General features: G+C 41.0%; 3 protein-coding genes across 5 annotated transcripts in view; all 3 read left to right on the top strand.

The window, feature by feature from the left end:
- The first annotated feature begins 1,311 nt into the window (after positions 1 to 1,311).
- LOC110951296 (gasdermin-E-like) lies at positions 1,312 to 10,536 on the top strand. Of its 2 annotated transcripts, none has more exons than XM_051955159.1 (10): positions 1,312 to 1,647; positions 3,136 to 3,364; positions 3,528 to 3,720; positions 5,605 to 5,782; positions 6,633 to 6,753; positions 7,744 to 7,884; positions 8,215 to 8,336; positions 8,456 to 8,597; positions 8,706 to 8,776; positions 9,198 to 10,536. In XM_051955159.1, the coding sequence occupies exons 2-10, from the start codon at positions 3,154 to 3,156 to the stop codon at positions 9,426 to 9,428; spliced, it is 1,410 nt and encodes a 469-aa protein (XP_051811119.1). In that variant the 5' UTR covers positions 1,312 to 1,647; positions 3,136 to 3,153; the 3' UTR covers positions 9,429 to 10,536. The 2 variants fall into 2 exon arrangements, with proteins under 2 accessions (XP_051811119.1, XP_022049968.1); XM_022194276.2 differs by having other exon boundaries at positions 1,314 to 1,647; positions 7,744 to 7,839.
- A 2,033-nt stretch (positions 10,537 to 12,569) lies between these two features.
- nup42 (nucleoporin 42) lies at positions 12,570 to 16,631 on the top strand. The gene is made up of 7 exons (XM_022194285.2): positions 12,570 to 12,817; positions 13,727 to 14,105; positions 14,213 to 14,301; positions 14,417 to 14,493; positions 14,725 to 14,811; positions 14,888 to 14,987; positions 15,326 to 16,631. The coding sequence occupies exons 1-7, from the start codon at positions 12,679 to 12,681 to the stop codon at positions 15,832 to 15,834; spliced, it is 1,380 nt and encodes a 459-aa protein (XP_022049977.2). The 5' UTR covers positions 12,570 to 12,678; the 3' UTR covers positions 15,835 to 16,631.
- Positions 16,632 to 19,845: 3,214 nt separating this feature from the next.
- The window catches only part of rims3 (regulating synaptic membrane exocytosis 3), a 46,856-nt gene continuing 44,206 nt past the window's right edge, over positions 19,846 to 22,495 (top strand). For both annotated transcript variants that reach the window (XM_022194304.2, XM_022194297.2), the window contains exon 1: positions 19,846 to 20,071. The gene's annotated coding sequence lies outside the window, so the exon portion shown is untranslated. The remainder of the gene's footprint in view (positions 20,072 to 22,495) is intronic.

Here is a 22,495-nt window from a genome sequence, read left to right as displayed (position 1 = left end):
GGTACGATGAAATGTGAAGACTATCAAGGCATTCTGGAGAGAAATGTGCTGCCTAGTGTCAGAAAGCTTGGTCTCAGTCGCAGGTCATGGGTCTTCCAACAGGACAACGATCCAAAACACACAGCCAAAAACACCCAAGAATGGCTGAGAGAAAAGCGTTGGACTATTCTAAAGTGGCCTTCTATGAGCCCAGATCTGAATCCCATTGAACATATGTGGAAGGAGCTGAAACATGCCATTTGGAGAAGACACCCATCAAACCTGAGACAACTGGAGCTGTTTGCTCATGAGGAGTGGGCCAAAATACCTGTTGACAGCTGCAGAACGCTCATTGACAAATACAGAAATCGTTTAATTGCAGTGATTGCCTCAAAAGGTTGTGCAACAAAATATTAAGTTATGGGTACCATCATTTTTGTCCAGCCCTATTTCATTAGTTTGTTTTTTAAATAATTATGTTAATCAACAATTCAAAAGTGATGGCTGATTTTGATTATTTAATTTTCAATAAATTTTTATTTATTGTTACTTTTGTGAGTTTCAAGTGATTTCAGTGAGAATTGTGGGTTTTTCCTTCTTTAACTGAGGGGTACCAACAATTTTGTCCACGTGTGTAGATGCTTTTACACTTTGATAATGCAGTTCCACAATGTACTTTGATATTATTTTGTACTTAAATTCAGTTTGTGAATACTTCAGTGGCCAGAGGGCCTTCTGTAGCCTGTAGCAGCAGCCTTGGAGGATCGTTTATGTCTGGGTGCTGCTTCCATCCCTCTAACGGGCCTATCTCTACATCTGGAAGGCAACTCCCAGTCAGGCTTTACATAGTTACTACTTATCACCTCTGGCAAGCGTGTCACAAACTAACGTGCTCCCACCCACTCTCAAATGCATACATTCTTCCTTTCCCTGTCTCTATCTTTACACTTCAAATCTGAATTATTTGTTTTAAGCACCAACTGCACAGCATAAGAGGACTTCTGCTATAGGCTCATTTTACACCTGTGGTTTTCAACACCAGGAGCACTGAAAACCATTTTCACCGTGTTGCACAGGTGGTGCTTTCCCACAGATCAGATATGTGGTGCAGCTTATGTCAAAGGAATATCCTCTGCTAGCTTCCTCTGAACAACCTACACGGAAAGTGTAGCAGCAAAAAATAGAAGGCATGAATCAATGGCGCTCATTTTGCACTCCTTTCACTTAAAATTTACCAAAAAAAAAAAAAAAAAGGTGGGGCAAGTGAGGCAAGTCTGCTCATGTCCTAAAACTCTTCCTCTCATGCAGAGAGAAACACCAGTGTGTGCATATGATTATAATTAAGTCCAGTGGAGGTGGGAGGAGGAGGCGGTGTTTATCCTCCTCTCTGAGGTGGATAACTGTGCAGTCACTCCTTTTACTCCCACCACTCAGCTACAGCTCTGACTGCTGCTATCAGTGATTTGCTTCACACTTGTCGCCTGCATTAGAAGTGTTTTCCAGTAAGTCTGTGCGCGAGCCATCACTGGATTATTTTTGGATATTTTTGGTTTACTTTTACGCATGGCACCATCGGTGACATTCCAGGAGTGACAGCTGGACGCGCCGGAGCTCTGACCGTACGAAGCAAAGGCAACTTGGAGACTCTTTTTTTAAAACTAATTTCAGGTCAGTTTTCGACTTTTCTCACTTCAATGAGTGTGACAGTAAGATAAAATATCTCTACTGCGCGTCAAGTGTAACCAACGTGGTCTGTGTGTTATGATTTTGTCCTCAGAACATCATTTTCTATGTTTCTTTCATTGTATTTCTCATAATCCGAGTCACGCGTCCCCGAAGCTCCTTCGCAGTTGATCGATCTCACTGCGCCAATACGCACAAAATGAACACCGTTTTGTGCTTTTTCGTGTTTATTCCTGCTGTTAATTAAATTCCCGCTGTTTTTTTTTTTTAAAGATTTGTCTGATAAGATAAGATTAGATAAATAAGGAAAATCGAAAAAAAAACAAAAAACAGGCAGCTGCAGGGTAATAGAAAAAGTGGGCTGCCGGGAAACACACACGCGCATTGGCACACGTGAGTGTATGTGCAGTGCGTGCATGGAAGGAATGTTGTGAGGGGGAGCACGAGCCACTAAACGTCCACTGATTTTTGAATTTATTTACTGGTAATCATGATCAGTAAGTCTTGATTTTATGACTTCACTGTTGGTTGTTCGATTTATGGTGACTCTCCTCAAGTCATCACATGCCTCTATGCATCAGATTACATACCTCAAGCCTTGTGAATTAGTTCTGCTGTATGTTTGGTCCAAAAACATGTTAAATAGTTCGTCTTCTCATCCCTCTGTCCTCCTTCTGTTTCCTTGGTTCTCATCACACTAAACAAAAGAAGCATCAAATATTTAGAAAGCATGTCTGAGCTTTCGGAATTCGAGTTTGAAGTTAGAGAAAGGTCCCTGGTGACATTACGACAACCTCTTAATAATTTAGCCTCTGTGACTCATTCACACTGAAACCATGTCAAGTTCAGGGGAGTTTGTCTTTGATGGAAAAGCTGTGGGCATTTGAGTCAGAGAAGATGTTTCAGAGGTCTGAGCTCTCGCCTGGTTTTACTTTTTCTCTCCTCCTGACAGGCCTCTTTCGCTGTCCTCCAGCCAATGTTCTGCTCATTTGTTTAACTCTAACATTCCTCAGACCTCCAGTGACACAACTTTCTGCTGTTTGTTCTCTCCCTTCCAGCCATCACGATTCAAATCCCCTTTTACGCCTGATCACTTTAAATATTTAAGCTTTGAAAGCTGAGCCTGTAGAATTAGAATTAGTGAGCCCATGTGTGTGTGTGTGTGTGTGTGTGTGTGTGTGTTTGCGGTCACACTAATATGTTAACATGCAGGGGACTTCCTTCGTGCCCCGTGAGTCACCAAATACTGTTTGCAGGGCACAGAAGATGTTGGGGTTACATCATGCGCATATTCACCCACACAATTCTCTTGATTCTATTGGTGCCTCTCAATCTTGCATAAACTTTATCGAAAGGGGAAAACCAACTGGAAATTACCCTTAGTGGCTTAGTGGCTAAGTAAGAGCCCAGCAGGGCTCTCATCTTAGCTCTCAGTGGACCAAATTGAAGCCTTAAGAAGTCTTTCTCTTCCAGCTGTCTGCAGGCCTCGCCATGTTTTCCAAAGCCACTGCCAACTTCGTCCATCAGATTGACCATGAAGGAAGCCTCATCCACGTGTCTCGACTGAATGACTCACCCAAGCTGATTCCAATGGCACTCGTCGTCAAGCGCAAACGCATCTGGTTCTGGCAGAAACCCAAATACCAACCCACAGATTTCACCCTCAGTGATTTGTTGCAGGGTGACGAGGAGCTCATACCTGGTATGTAGGTGTGCACTGGTAGACTATTGGCGTGAATAACCAGACTGAAAGAAAAAAGAGCATAGTATTTAATTTCCACGCTAGCGGAAATGTACACTTTTCTATTGCATGAAGCACTACTAATGCACATCCATGTAATGGGTAACACTATATGTTTTCTCAGGAGTGTCTGAGGCAGATTTCGTGAGCTATAAGGGGAGTTATGGAGACAAAATCTCCGGGAAGCTGGACGCTGAAGCTGGTTCTGTCAGTCTCTCAATGAAGGGGCAGGGCGCTTCCAAGCTCCAGTCGTGTTTTGGTAAACTGAAGAAAGAGGAACTGGATGTGAGAAAGCTGCTGCGTGACTCTGACAACAGGTGAGTAACAATTCATTTTAATAATGACGGGCGATGACATAATTGTTAAGATGAACACTCAGTAAGTGTCGTCCAACATCACCTCACGTGCAAAGACATCCGTGTCAGTAGTGTTGTGTTACACCCTACTGAATCATTCGAGATGTCTTGTATTTTGGTGTGTCTGTTGTTGGTCTGTGGTACTCCCAGTACAGGGATCACTGGCTCAGCTCTGCTTTTCTAAGGTCAGGTTCTACCAGTCATGAGGGTCTAACCCTGCAGGATAAGGAGGAACAGCTTAAGCTTGGGTTGAGGTAACGCCTATCCTGCTCACTCTGATCATTTATTTTAACTGAGTAGCCGTTGTAGTTAAATTAGTCTATCAGTCAGACCTGTTCACAGCAGCTTACCTCTGAATGGATCTGGCACTTTTTAAGTTGCTAGATTTTAAACTTAGAGGTTTAGAAAGAGCAACCCCAGGGATAAGTTCAAATAATCTATTTTAGCCTCATTGACAAGAACAACCTTTAAGAACCATTGGAATGCTGTGCACACAATATCCTAGCATTTTACCACCATGGGATCTCATCAAACATAATAGGAATTGATTGATTTTTCCAAACTGTTAACTTTAGTTGCAGGATAAATGTTGATTATAAAGTTTCAGCGTGGGCAAAACAATAGTTCATGATTACAATTGATAATAATTTGCAAAAAACATTATAAAATGATTTCAATTAATTGCTTTGATTGACAGAATAGAACTAAGCGATCTGCCTTATGATATGTATATTAAAAATTGCCAGAATAAGTAATTGGGAGGGTGAGAGCGGACAGCTTGGCCAAAGCTGCTGCTTCAGTCCTAACCTGACGCCCAGAGAAAACCTCCTGGGGAGGATTGGAAGATCCTGACTCCCCGACAGCAGCTGAGGCTCTCCTTCATTCAGGGGGAGCAGAGGAGGCTCAGTCCGAATCAGGTCTGCATATATCCGTTTTTCCGCACGGGCCAAACAGTTGTAATCCATACTTGTGGTTTCATAGTTGTGAGCGTTGGAATCTGTATTGTTCCTCTTGTCCATCTGAGAAAGCAGTCCTCTGTGTTCCTCATACAGGGCGAAGCGAACAATCCGTTACTCCTTTTGAACAGATTTGCAGACCATACCGAGCACCCCTCTGTTTGCGAAGTATTTTCCTCTCTTCCTCAGAGGTTGTCTGACGAGGTCCGACAGCAGATGCATTCTGCAGAGAACTCTCGCAGAAACTCCCAATGCAGCGTCTCTGTCATTCATTTTTGTACAAACGCAGGATTCTACATGGACCCATGTGCATTACAACATTTCTCCTCCCTCCCAGTGTCTCATCCCTCACCCGTTTCCCTGCTTTGATGAAAAACAGGTCAATTTCAGGAATTACAACTGCTAACAGCCAGCAGTTGTAATTTCAGGAATTACAACTGCTGACTGTTAGGCTAACAATGCCCCATTGTAGCCTGACGACGTACAAATGGAAAAGCTGAAGTCAGCTCCATCCTTGCTTATATGAATTATTCTTAAAAATGTTTTCTTAATTCTTACAGATCTTCCTAGTCAGGCAATTTACTTACTCACAACTCAACAGACTATCACCTGGCCATCACAAAATCGAACAAGACTTAACGTCATCACTGTCAAGTATAAGATCAACAGAGTACAACATGTCTTTATCAAAATGTTGTTAAGGTTATGACATAATTACTCATAGAATCAGTGGGTTGTAATACTTGTAATAGAGTCCCTTTATGCTATTTTCTGCTTGCTTAGACACCAGAGTCCAGTATCCATGGCTACGCTGGGATCTCATACCTCCTAACTCCTCATAACTCCTCTTGACAGTGTCATCTCATTCAGACTGTCTTCTTCACATCAGGTTAGTGAACATGGAGCATACGCTGGTGCAGCAGCTACATAAACGGGCTGATGTGCTGGCAGTAGTGAAGGAGAGGATCTTCACCACCACCTCCTGCTTCATCACCCAGACCAATAAGGAGCAGTGCAACTTTCAGGGAGTGCTCGGGCTGGTGGGGATGCTGGGGAACACTATTAAGGTGAGTCTGTCTAATTTTTAAAAAATTATTTAAAAAACAAAAACTAATTAAAGGTCAGTATGACTCATTAGATCGATGTGTGTTTGGTAGATTCAGTAGATAATCTCAGAGTAGATATTACCCAGATTTTCACTTCACAGTGGTGAATGTTTTCTTTTGCCCCTTTGCACTCGTTTCTGTTCATCTATCAGCAACTGAACATGTGAGCTTCATGTCTAACTGGACACCCTGCTGACTTTTTGGTAAAAGCCACAGTTGTAACCTTACTAGATCAGACCTGGTGACATTGCATCTTACTTTCAGCATTACACAAGTCTGAACTGCATGCTGCCACATATGTACTTCATGTACATCAAGGTGTCTAAGGCCATTTGGGGATTTAAATGTTTTACACAATTAAGCACCGCTAATGATGCAAAAAAAAAATCTTAGTGGGCATAAAAGACACAGTTCACACTGCCAAGATAACAAAACACCGTTCTCATGGACTTTGCTCTGCAGTTTCATATCATTACAAACAGAAATATCCAGAAACTTTACAGAGGATGTCAGGCCAGGCTCATAACCTTAATGAGAATCACCAATAATGAATAGGATCATATGTGTTTTGATGAAATGTAAACAGTACCTGGAATTTAGTTTGTTGCTTCCAGTTGTTTGTAGGAGTCGATTCTCTGAGTTTATGACATCCTGATAAGATATACTTACCATCATTTTTAGTGCTACATATCTCACTTTCAAGTGGAAACACTGATTGTTTATTGCTCTATAATTGCTTCCATCCGATATAACTGAAATCGTTTGACTTCCCTGTAATCAAATCTATGTGTGTGTATACTTTTATTCTCAGGTGTGTGTGAAGGACAGAAACAGCATTGAGTTGGACTCTGATGTTTCCTTGGAGATCCCCTCCGGTACAGTTATTGCTTACAGCATCAACGAACTGGAGATTAAGAAAAATGGAAAGTATGGTGAGTATGTTTGTGTGTGTTTATATGAGGTAAACCAAATATCCAAGTATAAAACCAAATCCTCTAACCGCTGCCATGTTGTGACTTTTCATCTCAAACAATGTGGGTTTCTGCTGTAGTTCAGAGAAGATGAAATTATTTCAATGACAACAGTATGTCCTGAAGTAATCCCTAACATTTCTGTGACTGACTGCACTGCACGCAATGGCAGAACCAGGCTTATAGGGAATAAATTAGAAGTGCGATTCTCTCATCCTCCTACAGTCTGGACGTGAGGATTGTTTGAAGTCTACTTATGCTCCTGATCAGTGAAGTTCTTTCACTGGTTATTTTTCATTAGGTAGATAAAGTCTTGTTGCTAACCAGTATAATAGATTTTTTAATAATATTTTAATATTGTGCTCTCTCCTAGTAGCAGAGAAATTAGGTAACTTAGAATCTGCCACATTTTAAGGTGGCAAAGCATTCATTCTAGCTTTTTTGAGCAATTCACTATTAATATATTCAGAAAGGTTGAAAATATCACTTTTCTATGTGTTATTTCTTGCTTTAGAGATGGATTGATACAGTAACTCGATAGATAGATTTCTAACTCACAAAGGTTTCATTAAATCTACTGTAAGAAGCATAGTTGTTGTCAACTCGAAGAAAACGTTATTTTTCACTTCACCTGGATTCTCTGTTTGCACTGCGGCCTCATTCCTGGTTTGTGTGTATGTCAGACAGGAGGACAGGACTGCAGAAACACCATAGAAATATTTTTTCCCACTCATTTGGCTCAGACAATGTGAAAAGAATTGTTTTGTCGCTGCACCTCATGTATTGTCTTGAATAGAGAAGTGGAACTGACAGTTATACAATCATCCTTACCTAGTACAAGAGTAACAAATAGTTTGTCTTTCTTTTAATGTTCCACAGGCTGGTGTCAGTGATGGGTGATGTGTGTTTGCTTCCCTGTGTGGTTATCAATGCCGTTGTGTGTATTTTCAGGCATATGTCTACAGCCTGGCACTATAGGAGGTTTTGAAGCAGACACGGCCCTGATGCCCGATGACTACTTGGATATGGTGGACAGCAGATGCATCGGTAATAAAGCTCCAATGAATTCACCTCCGACTACACTTCAAAATGGTTTGTGTCCATTCATTCATGCATTTCTACAGTTACACATTAACGGGAAATGGTCTGCATTCATGAGACCTTCAGGAGGAAGTGAACCGTGAGTGAAATGGCAGAACTGAAATAGTTCCCTTTCCTTCCAAATATAGAATCTTTGTATCTATGATTTATGAATTTTGTTTTTGGGCTGACTTTCTTCAGTGGCAAAAAAATTGGACTAAAAGAACTTTAACACATATGAACATAGAGCCATATGATACAAACATATAGCAGTCAGTTGGGTATATTTGAATGGTCATTAAAAAAACAGCAATACTTACTGTTTTTTTTTTTTTTTTGCAGGATCCGAGAAGATGGACCTTTTTCCTCTGGCAGAGCTCCAACAGTCGACCCGATGTGACTTCACAAAGAGGCTTCAAGAGACTCTGAAGGACAGATCTGCTCTGTCGTGCCTGCAGTGTGTGGTGGGTAACACAGTAGCAGGACACCAATGCACCACATCCTTGTCTGTCTCCCAAAACCACTGTGTATTTCTTTAAAAATCCCCATAATGAAGCAAAAATCTTCTCTCCTACTCCGTTAGCTGGAGGAGTTGTCCAGTGGTGAAACACTCGAAGAAGATTCGGAGAGTCCCAGAACTTCAGTGTCGGCCCTACTGGATCAGCTCGGCCCAGATGAGTTTGCTCCACTAAAAGCAGCTCACCTGTTGGTCAGTGCCATGGAAGGTGAGAAGAAGCTCCTCCACATTTTCCACACAGTGCTCTGAGTAGTAGAAATAGTCCTCTAGAAATTGTTTTTACATTCAATTTTTGTTGTGTTTATTGTTTTTATAGAGTTGCCTGATGAAACCCTGAGACTTCTGAGCGAAAGCAGCCCTGATTTTGTGGAGGCCTTCGACTTGCTGGTTAGTTAACTTGTTTTCTTTATATCTTTAAGCTGATGATTAGGCTGTTTTGGGGACACTAAGGAATGTCCATCAGTTAGCCCCAACCCCATCGTCTGTGATTGGTTTAAAGAAATGCAAACAAAACAGAGCATTTTTTTTGTCCTGTGTACCAGAGTGTGATCTACAGAATGGGCCGGCGAAACACAAGTCAGCAAAATCCATTTACCTGACCTGACCTATATCTCATTTGACTCCCAAGTAGTTTGCAACTTCAACCAGACTTGCAATTCTCAACCAAATGCTCACTATAGCTTTACCTTTTACACACAGACATGAGATCATATGTTAAGTATGTTTAAAAAATGTCTATACCTTTAAGAAAAGTATGTTTTAAACCAGGAAGGAGCATCTGTATTAATATCATCATCCATGTCCCCAGCTGTGCAGACTGCAGGACAGCAGCAAGCCTGTCTCCATCCAGTCTCTTCCCGCCCTGCTGCAGGACAACCAGACCTTCCAACTGGCCGAGCAGCTGCTCAGCTCCACCGGTGTGACGCTGAAGAGAGACGCCGACCGGCTGTGGATGGAGACAGAGCATCGAGCAAGAGTCCTCCTTTTTGTCCTCGGTCTCAGCATACATGGATTGTCCTTGCTCTGCAGTGGGCTGTAAAAGTGTCTGCATGTAGGAATGTATCCTCACTTTCTTTCTTTATTGTTAAAGTTCATTGTGTATAAGCTCGCTATGGTTTGCTGCAAGACATCTTTATAGCACCAGTTTTATTATTGCTTTTTAATACAGTTTAAAATTTGTTACAATAGAGAATAGTATTATATTATTTTTCCTACATATATTTTTATTATTTAAACCAAGCACTTCATATTTTTGTATTACTAAACCAAACATATATATTTGATGAATTGTGAGACTGTGATATGGTCCATTGTTTCGTTAACTTGCTCTTTTCTCATTTGTAAGCCTTTATGGAGTTTGGAAACCGATCCGTCGCCTTACATAAACCTGTCCATCAAATTGTTACTAACATGGTAAAAATTCAGTTGTTGTTATTTATTGATTTTGTCTAATTTTTCAGTGAATACCATCTGTACGAAATTTCTGCTAAAGCTAGAGCTAAAAACAGTTTTGATTTCTTATTCTCAACAGATGTTTACATGTCACTGATTTCAAGTTTTACAGATAGCATGAACATGAAAAATGAAATGCTTGTTTGTGGTACACAGAGCCAATAACCTGTACAAATGTTTACGAGTTGGAAACTATCTCACATGCCTATTCATGCCAGGATGTTTTTATTTGAATTTTAAATGGCCCTTTGTTGTAATGCTGCTCCAGCTCCTAATTGAAAGAAGGCTATAATATTTAACATTCCCTGAGATACTAGCTTTAAATTAAAAAAGCTGCATTGTGTTAAAATGCACTATTGACCTTTGATTTGTAGATTGTGTGTATTTGTATGAGCTATAAGGATATATGAAGTGGCCTTTGCCATGACTTTAATACCACTTTTTAATTTATTGTTGGTTGAAAAAGACACTTAACCCCATATTTATATGTCTTTGCATGTATTTTGTTGTGTCATTCCTTTCTCAAAACTTTTTTATGTTACAGCAAACACAATTAAAGCTTTTTATATTGCATTATCAGTGTCTCTTAAAGTTGAAGAAACATGATGCAAAGTGAGAAACTGTATTCATCTTTTTGAGAAACATTTCTTGTGTTGAAAACTAAACATTAAACTTGTATTTTTATCGAAAATCTCTTTCATTTATGTCTGACATTGTTATTCTAATGAGGATCATGCATGTGCTGTGTGGGATCCAGTGGGTGGTGTGTAGTAGCTGTCAGAATAATTCACACAGGTGTGTGAACCGGGATGCCCAAAGGAAGGAGGACACCAGTGTAGTGCTTAATTTAAAATACTTCAGTGCAGTCAGTGCTTTGACTTTGCTGAAGGTCATGTTAAAGTTCATTCAATAGGCAATTGACTTTTAGCTGCTTTTGTGACCCTTTGATGCGCAACATGGGTCAAAAGTGACCCAAATCTAATGGAAAATGGGTATCTTCTGACCCACGCGATACATCAAAGGGTTAAAGGTTTTACATGCCAGACTCCTGTGTACAGAGGTGTGTTTGCCTCACTTTATGCTCTTACATGTTCATTGTAGGCTGCACAGTGGCTCCATGGTTAGCATTTTCGTATTTTCACCTTGCAGCTAGAAGATCCCTGGTCCGGAACCTTCCCGGGATTTTTCTGCTTGGAATTTGCATGTTCTCCCTGTGCATGCGTGGGTTTTCTCTGGGTTCTCCGGCTTCCTCCCACAGTCCAAAAACATGGTAACTTTTATTGGTAACTCTAAATTGTCCATAGGTGTGATTGTTTGTCTGTATATGTAGCCCTGTGACCTGTCCAGAGTGTCCCCTGCCTTCATCTGAAGTCAGTTGGGCTAGGCTCCACTGAGGATTAAGTGGTGTACAGATAATAGATGGATGGATGTTCATTGTACACTCATGGAGGTGTTTTCCGTTACACCCGATTAGACCTTTTCTCAGTGTTCACAGATCTTTAATAATGCAAATCTCCAAACCGTCTGCTGCACCCATTTGAGTGTCAAAAAACACACCTTTCCTTGTCATTTTGAATATAGATAGCACTTTTTAGGGTTCATCAACTACAGCTAGCAAAGTGTCCATCTATCTCAATGGCCCCGAAAGTCATACATTTGCTGTGTAATCTGGAGTAAGTGGCTGATGTTTGAAAAAATATGACTGGATTTTTGAAGCTGCTGGAAATTTTAGGAGACGCTCACATGCAAACAAACATATGGTGAAAAAAGAGAGACTACTTGATGTTGGAATAAAACATGTGACAGCGAAATATACCCATGTAACAAAGGTTTACACTTAATTATTAAATTATTTTCAGCATACTCTGATCAGTATTAGAAAAATGTTAAATAGTGAGTTAAGTTTAAGCTTATTTCTATAATTATGAATGGCATCAGCTAGATTGCTGAGGAGTAGATATCCACATAAACTAGTAGTTTAATAATGTTCTCAATGTCCAACATTGTCATCTCTTTAAACAAACCTCAGGCTGCCTAAATGAGTTCTAAATGAAATACTGGCACAAACATAGCCATTATTCACACCTCTGCATTGGCTATGATTACTAGTAGACTAAGAGTTTCCACCGCATTGGGGTCACTGGCTTGTTTCTCAGCAGCACTACAACACTTCACGTGGCAACTTTTGTCTTTCTTGTTTCTTTCTGACAGCATGGAAAGAGGACATGCACCCTCTTAACTAGTTTCTTTTGTGTTCAGAGCGCAACCAACAAATTCTTTCTTTTTACATTTTTTGAAAAAGTCAGAGTGGGAACATGTGCGTTACTGACTTCACCTTGTTACATCTAGTTTGTACTACGACCACCTCCGATTATACCTGCCGCCTTTTCATAATGGACATTAAAAACAGTCGTTTTTATTTTTTACAATAACAATGTATGCAAGACATATCCCAAGGACTTCAAAAGTCCCTAAATTATATTGACTCCATCTGGGCTTCCCTGTGAAAACCTTGTGGACACGCCATGGAACAGATAAATTACCACATTATTTATCCTCTGTGGAATGAAGCATCACATTTGAGACATTTAACAGCGTGTATACTCTTAATTTCTGACCTCGTTGCGGCCACTGCAGGAGACTCGGTGCGCTTTCAATGCAAACTGACTAAGATTTGTGCGTCAAACTGCCACGTAGGGTCGCTGTAGTAAGGATTGCGGCGCGATGACGTCATTTGTGTGCGACCTCAGCTCCTGTTCGCTGCGGAAACAACAACGCCGAGCGTGAGCCCCCGAGAGGAAACGTTACAGTCGTTAAGGCACTCTCCGGGTGAAAACATGCCGGTTTGTAACTTCTTCCTCCAGGGACGATGTCGTTACGGCGACAAATGTTGGAATGAGCACCCCAGAGGAGGAAGCAGAGGAGGTGGATACAACGACAACCGCTCCTCTGGTCAGCAGTCCAGAGGAGGAGGAGGTGAGGAGTTCAGCTGAAAACTTTTCTAACTTTCTGTTTCACTCGTTAGCCGGTTGTGTTGTTAACCTGTTGGGTTGATAGAGAAGTTAAACAATAACGGTAGCTAAGATATCACAATACCGTATAACGTAATAATATAACGTAGCATGGAGGAATGTCTTTGCCTCCCAAACAGTTTTAACCAGCCTACAAATTACGTCACCAACAAAAATTTGGAATAAAAATGACATTTCAACCCGCTTTGTTATTTAGGGTTTAATTTCATCAAGCATAGTGGACATTTTAGTTTATACAATGGTCAGATATTAGAGGAAAATGGAGCAGTTATCATTTTGTCGCTGCTTTTTTCCCCCTTTAACCTGCTTTGCGGCCTGCATTACAGCCAATGCAGTTGTTTTTACCTGCTGAAAAAGCTGAAAATTACATATTCAACTTATATTTGCCTTATGAATACAGCTCCAGCATTGAAATTACGGATTTCATTTACATTTTAGAGATAACAACAAAAGAGATGATTTCTTCATTTTACATATAAAGGTATCCATAAATTATGTTCATTACAGTCTAAAAAGAAGTAACACACCATAACCTAAACTATGGGAGACAATATTTTAGTATTGCCTATCTTAAATGTAAGGCCTGCTTATACAATAAACTGTGAAAAATTTCAAAGTTCACCTCTTTTTAAACTTAAATTACACTTGTATTCTGCTTCCCCCACTTGTGTTGATGCTTTAGTTATTTTAATGTTTTTTATTGGAACTTATTCAATCCAAATTTAAGTGATAATGGGAGAAGTAAACAAAGAAAGCAAGCATTATGTGGCAGCCAAAGCCATAAGTATGACTGTATTAGTTCAGCCATTTAAAAAAAATAATTGACTGGTATTATTTTACATGTTGGTTTCAGGGTTTGGAAACAGAGTTTGGGTGAATCCTTCCCAGCAAAAAGGAGCCTATATCCAACCTTCATCCTTCTCTCATGGAAGTGATGACTGGGGTCGAGGAGGCGGAGGAAGTGACTGGGGTCGAGGAGGCGGAGGCGGAGGAAGTGACTGGGGCCGAGGAGGTGGAGGAGGAAGTGACTGGGGTCGAGGAGGAGGAGGAGGAAATGACTGGAGCAGAGGAGGAGGTGGAGGGAGACGAGACAACTTAAAGAGCTCCGAATTCAGTTTTTCCAGTCAGAACAAGTTTTCAGCACTTGGTACCTCCAACACCTTTGACAGGGGAGGAAGAGGAGGAGGACCAGGTGGAGGATCTGCTGGCGATGAAGATGATGACAAAAAACTGTGAGTCTTCTTGTTGTTGTTTTTTTTTTTACATAATATGGGTTTCACATGCATTTTTAGATGCCATAAGCAAGCATAATTCATGTGTATGTTTCTTGGTCACTCAGGGAGATCATTCAGATGGACATGGACACTTGGGAGAGTTCAGGGCAGTGGGGCTTCTCGTGTTATTCCAGTTTCAAGACACCTTTGTCTGGTCTGTATCGAATTCACATTTAATTACTTGATGGCTGTTTTTATTTACAGTCACAGCACCAGTTGTCAAAACCAAGACACTAGACCTGAACATGTTTTGTATTTCTTGTCCACAGGTTTCACTGATCTCTCTCCAGAAGAGCTCAGGCTGGAATACTACTCCACAAGAGCTTCAGGAGACCTGCAGGGCTATGTAAGTGTAGTGTCACTCATATTTGTCTTCAGGCCAATAATAAAGTCTAGAGAGGTTCTTTCTTCTGTACAGTTCTAAAAAAAGTAATCTTGGTTCTTGACTTTATAGTCTTCTTTGTCTTAATTATTTCATTAAATAATTTTGATTTAGTGTGCTGTCTTGTCAAAATGTTGCAATGCGGGTATTTTATAATGAGCAACGGCTTACAAAACTCCTATTTTCTGTGTTTAGCTCAATGGCGTCAATCAGTTGCTCAGCCAGTGGAAAAACCGAGTCCAGGAACTGAAGATCATGAATCCAGCCACTCGAGCAGCACTGGTGAGATAAAGATACGTTTTAAATGTGTAATTCAGTGAGCAACTTTTCATATTTATTAGATGTATTCTCTTTTCAGCTTGCAGAGTTAAATGGTGCCACACCTCAGGCATCTTCAGGTAGCTTTGGTTCCACAGGGAGTGGGTTTGGATCTTCTACGTCCAGTTTCGGAAACAAAGGTGAGGACTGAGTATGGCTTTGAAGTAACAGTAAATTGACTGTCAGATAGCCCCTCCTAAAACCACGAACTGGTATCTTTTTAAGCTCAAAACACAGATGCTTGAAAGTGTCCCTCATCTCCCATGAAGACAGTGGTTGAGCAGATGATTTGACTACATTGATTTTCATTTGTTTAATTTTTTTTAAGTTAACCTGGAAAACATGATCATCTAAATCTAAGTTATTAGATTCTTAGAACAGAATTGCTTTTATTGTCCTGTGAAAAGATGCCGATCAGGGCATCCCATTCATGTTATATATTTCTCTGTGTTAATTCTGAATCTTTCTGACCGTACAGACTTTGGAGCCCCAGCCCAGGCCAGCAGTTTCAGCTTTGGGTCACCAGCTGCTTTTGGTTCCCCAGCTGCATCATCATCATCCTCGTCAGGTTTTGGCAGAACCTTGGCACCTCCTACACAACCTCCCTCTGGGTTTGGTGGCTCATCTGCACCCTCCTCTACAGCCACTGCTTCAAGTTTCTCCTTTGCCGCTGCATCCACCGACAAACCAGCAGCCACTTCAGGATTTGGATCACCCTCGGGGTTTAGCTTCTCATCAACAGCTACCACTGGAGGAGGATTTGGTGCCACCGCAGGAAGCAGCAGTACTTTTGGACAGACGAGTGGAGGATTTGGAGCGGCGCCTGCTGCTGCTGCAGGAGCCGGGTCTGCTGCAGAGGCATCGGATAGTCTGTTTACACCTGAGGGCAAACTGACTCAAGAAGAACTGAATCAGTTCAAGGCTAAGAGATTCACTCTTGGCCAGATTCCGCTAAAGCCTCCCCCTGCTAACATGCTAATGGTGTGACACTGTGGGAGGAATTCACAAGGGTTTTGAAATGAAAAGTTAATTTATACAAAGTGAACATTTCTTTCTGCATAGTGCTTCTTGTTAAGATGTGCTTAATGTTTAAATACTTGGGATCAGCTTTGGCAGGGAAATTGAGCTTTATTTGTTTATTCCAAAGTACATTTTATGTGCAGTTGTACAACACAGTACATATTTTAAATATTATCTTTTGACATGTAAAGTTCTATGTTTGAGTCAAAGGATGAATTCAAACTTAGATTATTCTGCTTTATTTTTTTTTTTGGCAGTTTCTGCTTTTCCTGTTTGTGGACATGTTGAGAGTAAACCAATCAGTTGATGAGCACGTTTTTTGAGGATTTATTTGCATCATTATATAATCAAACATATCAGTTACAACAAACTAACATAAATATGCTGTTAACTTATTTGGAGACTTATTCTTATCAGGAATTTCAGACATGATGTCCTCTTATGTACAAATGCATTTTGTTGAATTTTTCATATGTTATCAATATAATTTCCTCCGACTTGCATACTGATATCTAATGGGGCCAGTTTATATAAATTGCAATTGTACATCTCATCCAGCAGAGGGAGTCACAATATAAGTGCAAATGTATATCTGTTTTCTTTCTTTTTTAACATTTAAGTGAGGCTCATTCAAATGCTGTAGCCGATGTGTAATTTAGGACTAACTTGAAAAGAGGAGGTGGTTCTTTGCCTCAGGCTCCATATCCTTCTCCCTCTGTTACTTAGATTGTAATGTGGCACAATATTAAAACAGTGGAATCAAGGACCAGCACTCCAGACCCATTCATTCACAGCAGCTTGTGGGCCCAAAAGAAAGTCAAGTGTGGTGTTGCATGGATAATGGTGAGTGAGTAAGCTATTCAATACATATTTATTAGGTGCTGAGCACCTGGTGGGACCACAGCAAGAGTAATACAGTGACACAGACAGCAATAAGCCATTCTGCTGCTTTAGGGGCTGTGGCTCTGCTGACTGGAGCATATTTTCAGCTGACAGGGAGTTTGTGATATCGGCAAGAGGAACAGCATCCTGTCCTCGTCTCCGGGAGTGTGTTCAAGTATTTTATGGCCAGGTCAAAGGCACTGTGTATATAGCTAATACAATTTTATGCATACCGGTACCTATAAATGGTAACAGAACATTAACTGCGAGCAACAGTGTGCAACATAGTAATTTTCTCTCCTGCTTCTCAGTCTGTCAGCAGTAACCTCCCGCCCACCCCTTACCAGCAGATAATACATAAATAATTCAACAGATTAATGAATGCAATCTCATGAAAAGGCACTTGCACCCTTATTTTCACTGAAACTTGTTTAAATTGTCGTCCGGGGACTCTTAAGCACATTTTACAGAGAAATAGGGACATTTGTGATTCCTTGTTCCCCCCCTAAGCAGATCTAATCACTAACTGCTGCAGCATCAAAATGCCTGTCTGCTTGTGTTTATGTAACGTGCATAAGTGGAGGGTGGATCCATGTGAGGGGTGACTCTGTGGATGCCTGCACAGAATAGCCAAACGCAAGATTAGCCGTAGGAACTGTTTACACCCTCTGGAGTACACTATAAACCTGCTTTGATGTATTCTCTTGAAGAATCACTGAAACAACACTCATCTGATAAGTTGCATTTAATTGTGAGGAGTACACTTTATGAATTCTGTCAGTTTGTCCTTCTTACCTCCGGGGGATTTGTTCAGTATTCCTAAGAGGAACCTGCATGTTGAGAGATTCAGTCAAAACATCATACACTTGTCATATTCTGTGTCCTCGTCTGCTTTTAGTCCACAACCTGCCCCTCCCTCCAGTGAAATCATAGCTTAGACGATGTGTACTGTAATTCAATTGACTGTGATCTGACTCCAGCAACACTGACCAGGCGTACTCTGTATACGGCCCTGTAATATATTTAACACACTTATCCATAGGGGAAATAGGACTGTCTGTGTTCTTAATGCCCAATTTAGACTGTATGCCCCAGCTCTGTATGTATGTTTGCTGCAGCTCTGACTGGATCTAGCTTTTGAATTATGATTTCTGGCTGCAGCTATTAAAACTCCTCCTACCTTGCTGGCTTTTCCAGATCAGCATTATTTAAAAAAAAATTCTATTTACAGTATCTAAATGCACCTTGTGTTCCTTGCTATTGCCACTGTGGTCACTACATCAGCTGATGACAGCAACAGATGCTCTACCACTGCTTGAATTGCCTCTCTGCAGAATGCCAATGAACTGATTTGGATTCAGAGCAGGTATTAATGTTTGATGGGGGCTGATTCTCCACGACCCTCCTTACTGTTGCAGCAGAGAACTCGGCTTAGTAATTGGAACAATGAATCCTGGGGTGGAATTGATTGTGTTGTGCCACAGCAGTTTGCCTATGGGAAACAGGGCATTGATCCAAGGTCTCTGATTTACACCCATTTGAGTGGCTTGCCGCATGGGTGACTGAGTGGCACATATTTCACCTGCGAACATATTTTCCCAGGTCCAGCCCCGGACCGGGCCAGTGCCGCAGATGTTTATGGGTCCATATTAGTATCAGTATGCTTACACACTGACAGGGGCACACTTTGGTGAGTAAATACTGTCAGTACAGAGAATATACAGTATTAAACTGTGTTTGAGAATAGATTGGATGAGGTCTGGACAATTTAAACTGGAGATGCATTAAGGCTGGACAGAGAATTCTATTCATTACATTAATTTTTATGTGTGCATGAAGTCAGCGCTGCATGTGGACTAAGTAAAAGCAATTAAAAAAAACTGTGTCTGTATATATGTATCTGTGCCAGTGAAAACTGCAATATTTCACAGGAAAATATCTTGTTTGCACTGCAGACTGAGCAAAAAATATTGTAAGTTCAACAGTAATAATGGTACGATGACATATCTCAAATAGGTCTCAAGTTTACAAGTTTTTAATAAAGTAGCTTTGAATCTAAGCACTGTATCCAGCCCTGACAATGGCTGCTTGCAGCAATTTGTATTAAAACAGAAAATTACTCTCGCAAAGTATGGAAGCGATTGTGACTCATATCTCAAATTCAAAAGCATTAGCAGAAATGCTTTTGAATTTCAAAGTCATGGCTGCACTATTTGACTCAAAAATAAAATTAAAATGCAATATTCCAAAATGCAATTTCATTTTTGGCCAGGTTTTTATCATTTTCCCAATAATGAGATAGAAAGTCATAATCATGGGATACTAAGTCTCTCATAATAAGTAAAATAAATATCTCATAATTATGAGATAGTAAGTCATAATTTTGACTTGCTATCTCATAATTATGACTTAGTATCTCATAATTATGAGATAGCAAGTCAAAATTATGACTTAGTATCTCGTAATTATGAGATATTTATTTTACTTTTTATGAGAGACTTAGTATCTCATAATTATGACTTTTTATCTCATAATTATGAGATAGCATGTGACTTTTTTTTTTTTCAAGTGGCGGAAACGGCCTTCCATACTAACTGTGGGTACTTAGCAGGTAATGTCCAATTAGAGCTTCTACCTTTTTTTGTAATTAAGGGCATTGATCACATTAATGGTGAACCAAAACAAGTCATACAGGTAAACAGTTAGCTTAAACTTGCTATATTTTGTAACACTAAAATATAATTTGTAGCCACATTAATGCTAATGGTCCATTAGTTTTGAGTCTTAGGAGGCAGTAAATATATTTTTTCTAACTATGGGCAGACAGCCCACTGGTTTGCTCCTTGTGCTGGACTAAGCTAAGCTAAGCTAAGGTATTGTCTTCATATTTGGCTGACAGAGAGTGGTAAGGATCTCATTTAACGCTCTGAAAAGCGACTAATTCCAAAACATTCTGGTTCCTCCATCCGTTAGATGCAAAGATACAAAGAGTTAGAGTTTTATTCATGCTTTCCTCACACAGCCACATGTAGTCGCTGTTTGCCTGTCTACTCAGCTACCAGGCCGGCCAATGATCCATCCCTCCTCTCCCCTCCTCTCCTCTTCCTCCCTCCACAGCAGCGCGTCTCTCACCGCGCCTTGGATGCCGTGTGACCAGCAGCACTGAGCGGAGAAGCCGTCCGAGCAAAAACCGTCCGCCCGCACACCAGCACCGCAAAAATTAAACCCAAACGATGACATTCATACAGAAACGACAGGAGCAAACATTTATTTGACAACCTACAACCCCACACCTTGCCTTCGTCGCTCCTCGCTGTAAGTGGTAAGTGCACCGATTCCCTTTTTAATTGCAGGGGCTCAGTTTCCGCACAGGGCAATGATAGCGCCAAAGGACTGATATTCGGGATAATGCAATTAATATCCGAGGAGATAATGAGGTGATGAGAGGAGCATTGCACAGATGTATGAATTTCTCTTTAATGTTGCAACGTGCACGCTTATTGTGGAAGTAAAAATGTGCTTGGATCAGATGATTAGCACCAGCTGGGATGACTTCCTCGTTTGTATTCACCTCTTTGCAGCACTGTTGAGCTAACAATGCCGGGATGCACTTACAGCTCCCAAGGTTCATGCCTTCTCTTGCTTCAGTCAATCGCATTAACAGTTTAAAAGGATTGATATGGTCATACGAGATAGACAAGATAATGGACATTAAACCTGTAGTAGAGATTGTAATGTGACCTAAATACCCACAGATGTAATTCTACTGCCTCAGTGTTTCTAGTTGTCATTGTTTAGGTGTTTAAGTATGTTCTACAGGGATTTCTGACTCTGTTGCGTATGAAAAGTGGGGCTAATAGTCTGTATTGATTCAGCCACGTAGGGGGAGTTCAGGCATGTCAGAGGTCAGCCGTGTACCTCTGTGGGTGAGGAGGATTGCACTGGGTCAAATACATAAAGGTGTCTCAGGATAAGTGAGCAATGCCCTGCTTACCTCTATTTCACTGTGTTTATTTGAGCGCACGTGACAGTAAAGGGAGGAAGGGGGAAGGGAGTGTAAGCGAGAGAATAAGCATATTTTAAGATGCATGTCCTCTGCCGGCGCTCAGGTCAGGCCAAGTGCATGCTGAGGTGTGAGATTGAATCAGATGGTCGCATGTATGAACACACACAGAAACATAGCCGTGTCCTGATCTCTCAGCTCAGACTGTGTTCACCACCTGTGGATGGAAACCGAAAGCACCAGGTGACTTTCTCTCAATCTTCCTAGAAAAGCACAAGAGTCTAAAAGCTGTTTGATACTTCTCACACCTGTAATTGCTAGTGCTAAGCACAGAGTGTGAAGCATTGAGTAAGTACATTAGCTGGCACTAAAGGAGTGGGCCCTTCTTGGCCGGTTTTAAGGAGAAAGAGAATAATTATCCGTGTGCTTAACTCTGGAAATCCTCGCCTGACTCAGACTTGAGCCTTTGAATAATCCATTGAGACAGGACTGAGGCAGTAAAAGCTGAAAAGTGACTCAAGCTCGTACTGTAGAAAAGCCATGTGCCTATACCTTCATTTAGGGTGGAAATGCAGAAGCCATTTTCCACAGATTCTGCGTTCAATACTCGTGCGAAAGAAGCATCAACCCATTTCACATCCTCATACAGCTGCCACATAGCTCTCATGTCTTTTTATTGGAGTATTCATGCGCTTGTGCTTGTGTGCGAGCTTTACTCCACATTTGGCTGGTGATCCAAGTGGCTTTGAGACATGATGCCCACAAGTCAGAGGCATACAAAACCCCTCTCGAGTGAAATACTTACTTGGGTGAAATATATAGTGTGTGCCTGAGTTTGAGTCTGAGTAGTGGGGAGAGATGCATCACATAGTATCAGATAAGCTGGCTTCTCAAAAGGCCAGCCTGACTTTTTGGGCACTGGATTATCTTCCATCAAAGCGTGCATGCACACACACTATCCAAAATTGATAGCTGGAAAGGGCAAAGGCAACACCTAGTGCGGCGCGCACACACTCGCACTCATAAATGCACTGACACATCTGACCACACTTCAGATCTGTAGCTGCCCGCTGCTGGTTCTGGTGCTCTTTGAAATGAAAATCAAATGAAAACAACCAAGGGGCAGAGCAGACACTTATCATAGTAATGAAGAAGCATCCGTGTGTGCGTCCGGGTGCATCTCTGTGTGTGTGTTGTTGCACCGTATGTCACTGTGTGCACTTGTGGACAGCCATCTGTAAGGCAAAATTCAGTGGCCAACTGGTATGCATCATCAAAGAGGGTGGGCGTGATTGGTTGACAATGAATGGTCGGTCGGTATCGCTCCTCACCTCCCACTTCAAGATGAACTTGCTAATGAGACACTATGGTCTTCTAAAAGACTGTTTTTGCACACTAAGACTGCACAGTGAGGGCCAAAATGATAATGATGACTGTTTTTCTCAAGCTTCATTTCATTCATTCATTCATTGTTGGGTTGAAATATTTGTATTGCACTTTCACATTTAAATAAACTGTGTGCTGCTTTCACTTATGTTTCGCAACAATAACCCTAAACCTTAGCGAAAATAAAGCTCTTCTTCATCTTAATTAAGTGTATCTCCTAGAGGCAAAATCTGAAAAACATTGTGCCCTAAACGCCTCACCGTGCCTTACTTACCGAACAACTGCTTATAGACAGACACTACAATTTACCAACATTCCCTAAAGATGTTAGCTAGGTGGTCCTGCACAGAGAAGCCT

Source organism: Acanthochromis polyacanthus, chromosome 11 (assembly GCF_021347895.1).
Source record: "Acanthochromis polyacanthus isolate Apoly-LR-REF ecotype Palm Island chromosome 11, KAUST_Apoly_ChrSc, whole genome shotgun sequence".
NCBI classification, from domain to species: Eukaryota; Metazoa; Chordata; class Actinopteri; family Pomacentridae; genus Acanthochromis; species Acanthochromis polyacanthus.
The sequence above is the reverse complement of the archived record's forward strand: the minus strand, read 5'-3'. Positions and strand labels throughout refer to the sequence as shown.

What these genes read in the sequence shown, in the direction of transcription:
- LOC110951296 (XM_051955159.1), top strand. Translation starts at nt 3,154, where the DNA reads ATGTTTTCCAAAGCCACTGCCAACTTCGTCCATCAGATTGACCATGAA. An exon ending in CTGCGTGACTCTGACAACAG is followed by an intron (nt 3,721 to 5,604) that starts GTGAGTAACAAT and finishes TCTTCACATCAG; the next exon opens with GTTAGTGAACATGGAGCATA. An exon ending in TAAGAAAAATGGAAAGTATG is followed by an intron (nt 6,754 to 7,743) that starts GTGAGTATGTTT and finishes GTGTATTTTCAG; the next exon opens with GCATATGTCTACAGCCTGGC.
- nup42 (XM_022194285.2), top strand. Translation starts at nt 12,679, where the DNA reads ATGCCGGTTTGTAACTTCTTCCTCCAGGGACGATGTCGTTACGGCGAC. An exon ending in TTTCAAGACACCTTTGTCTG is followed by an intron (nt 14,302 to 14,416) that starts GTCTGTATCGAA and finishes TCTTGTCCACAG; the next exon opens with GTTTCACTGATCTCTCTCCA. An exon ending in CAGGAGACCTGCAGGGCTAT is followed by an intron (nt 14,494 to 14,724) that starts GTAAGTGTAGTG and finishes TTCTGTGTTTAG; the next exon opens with CTCAATGGCGTCAATCAGTT.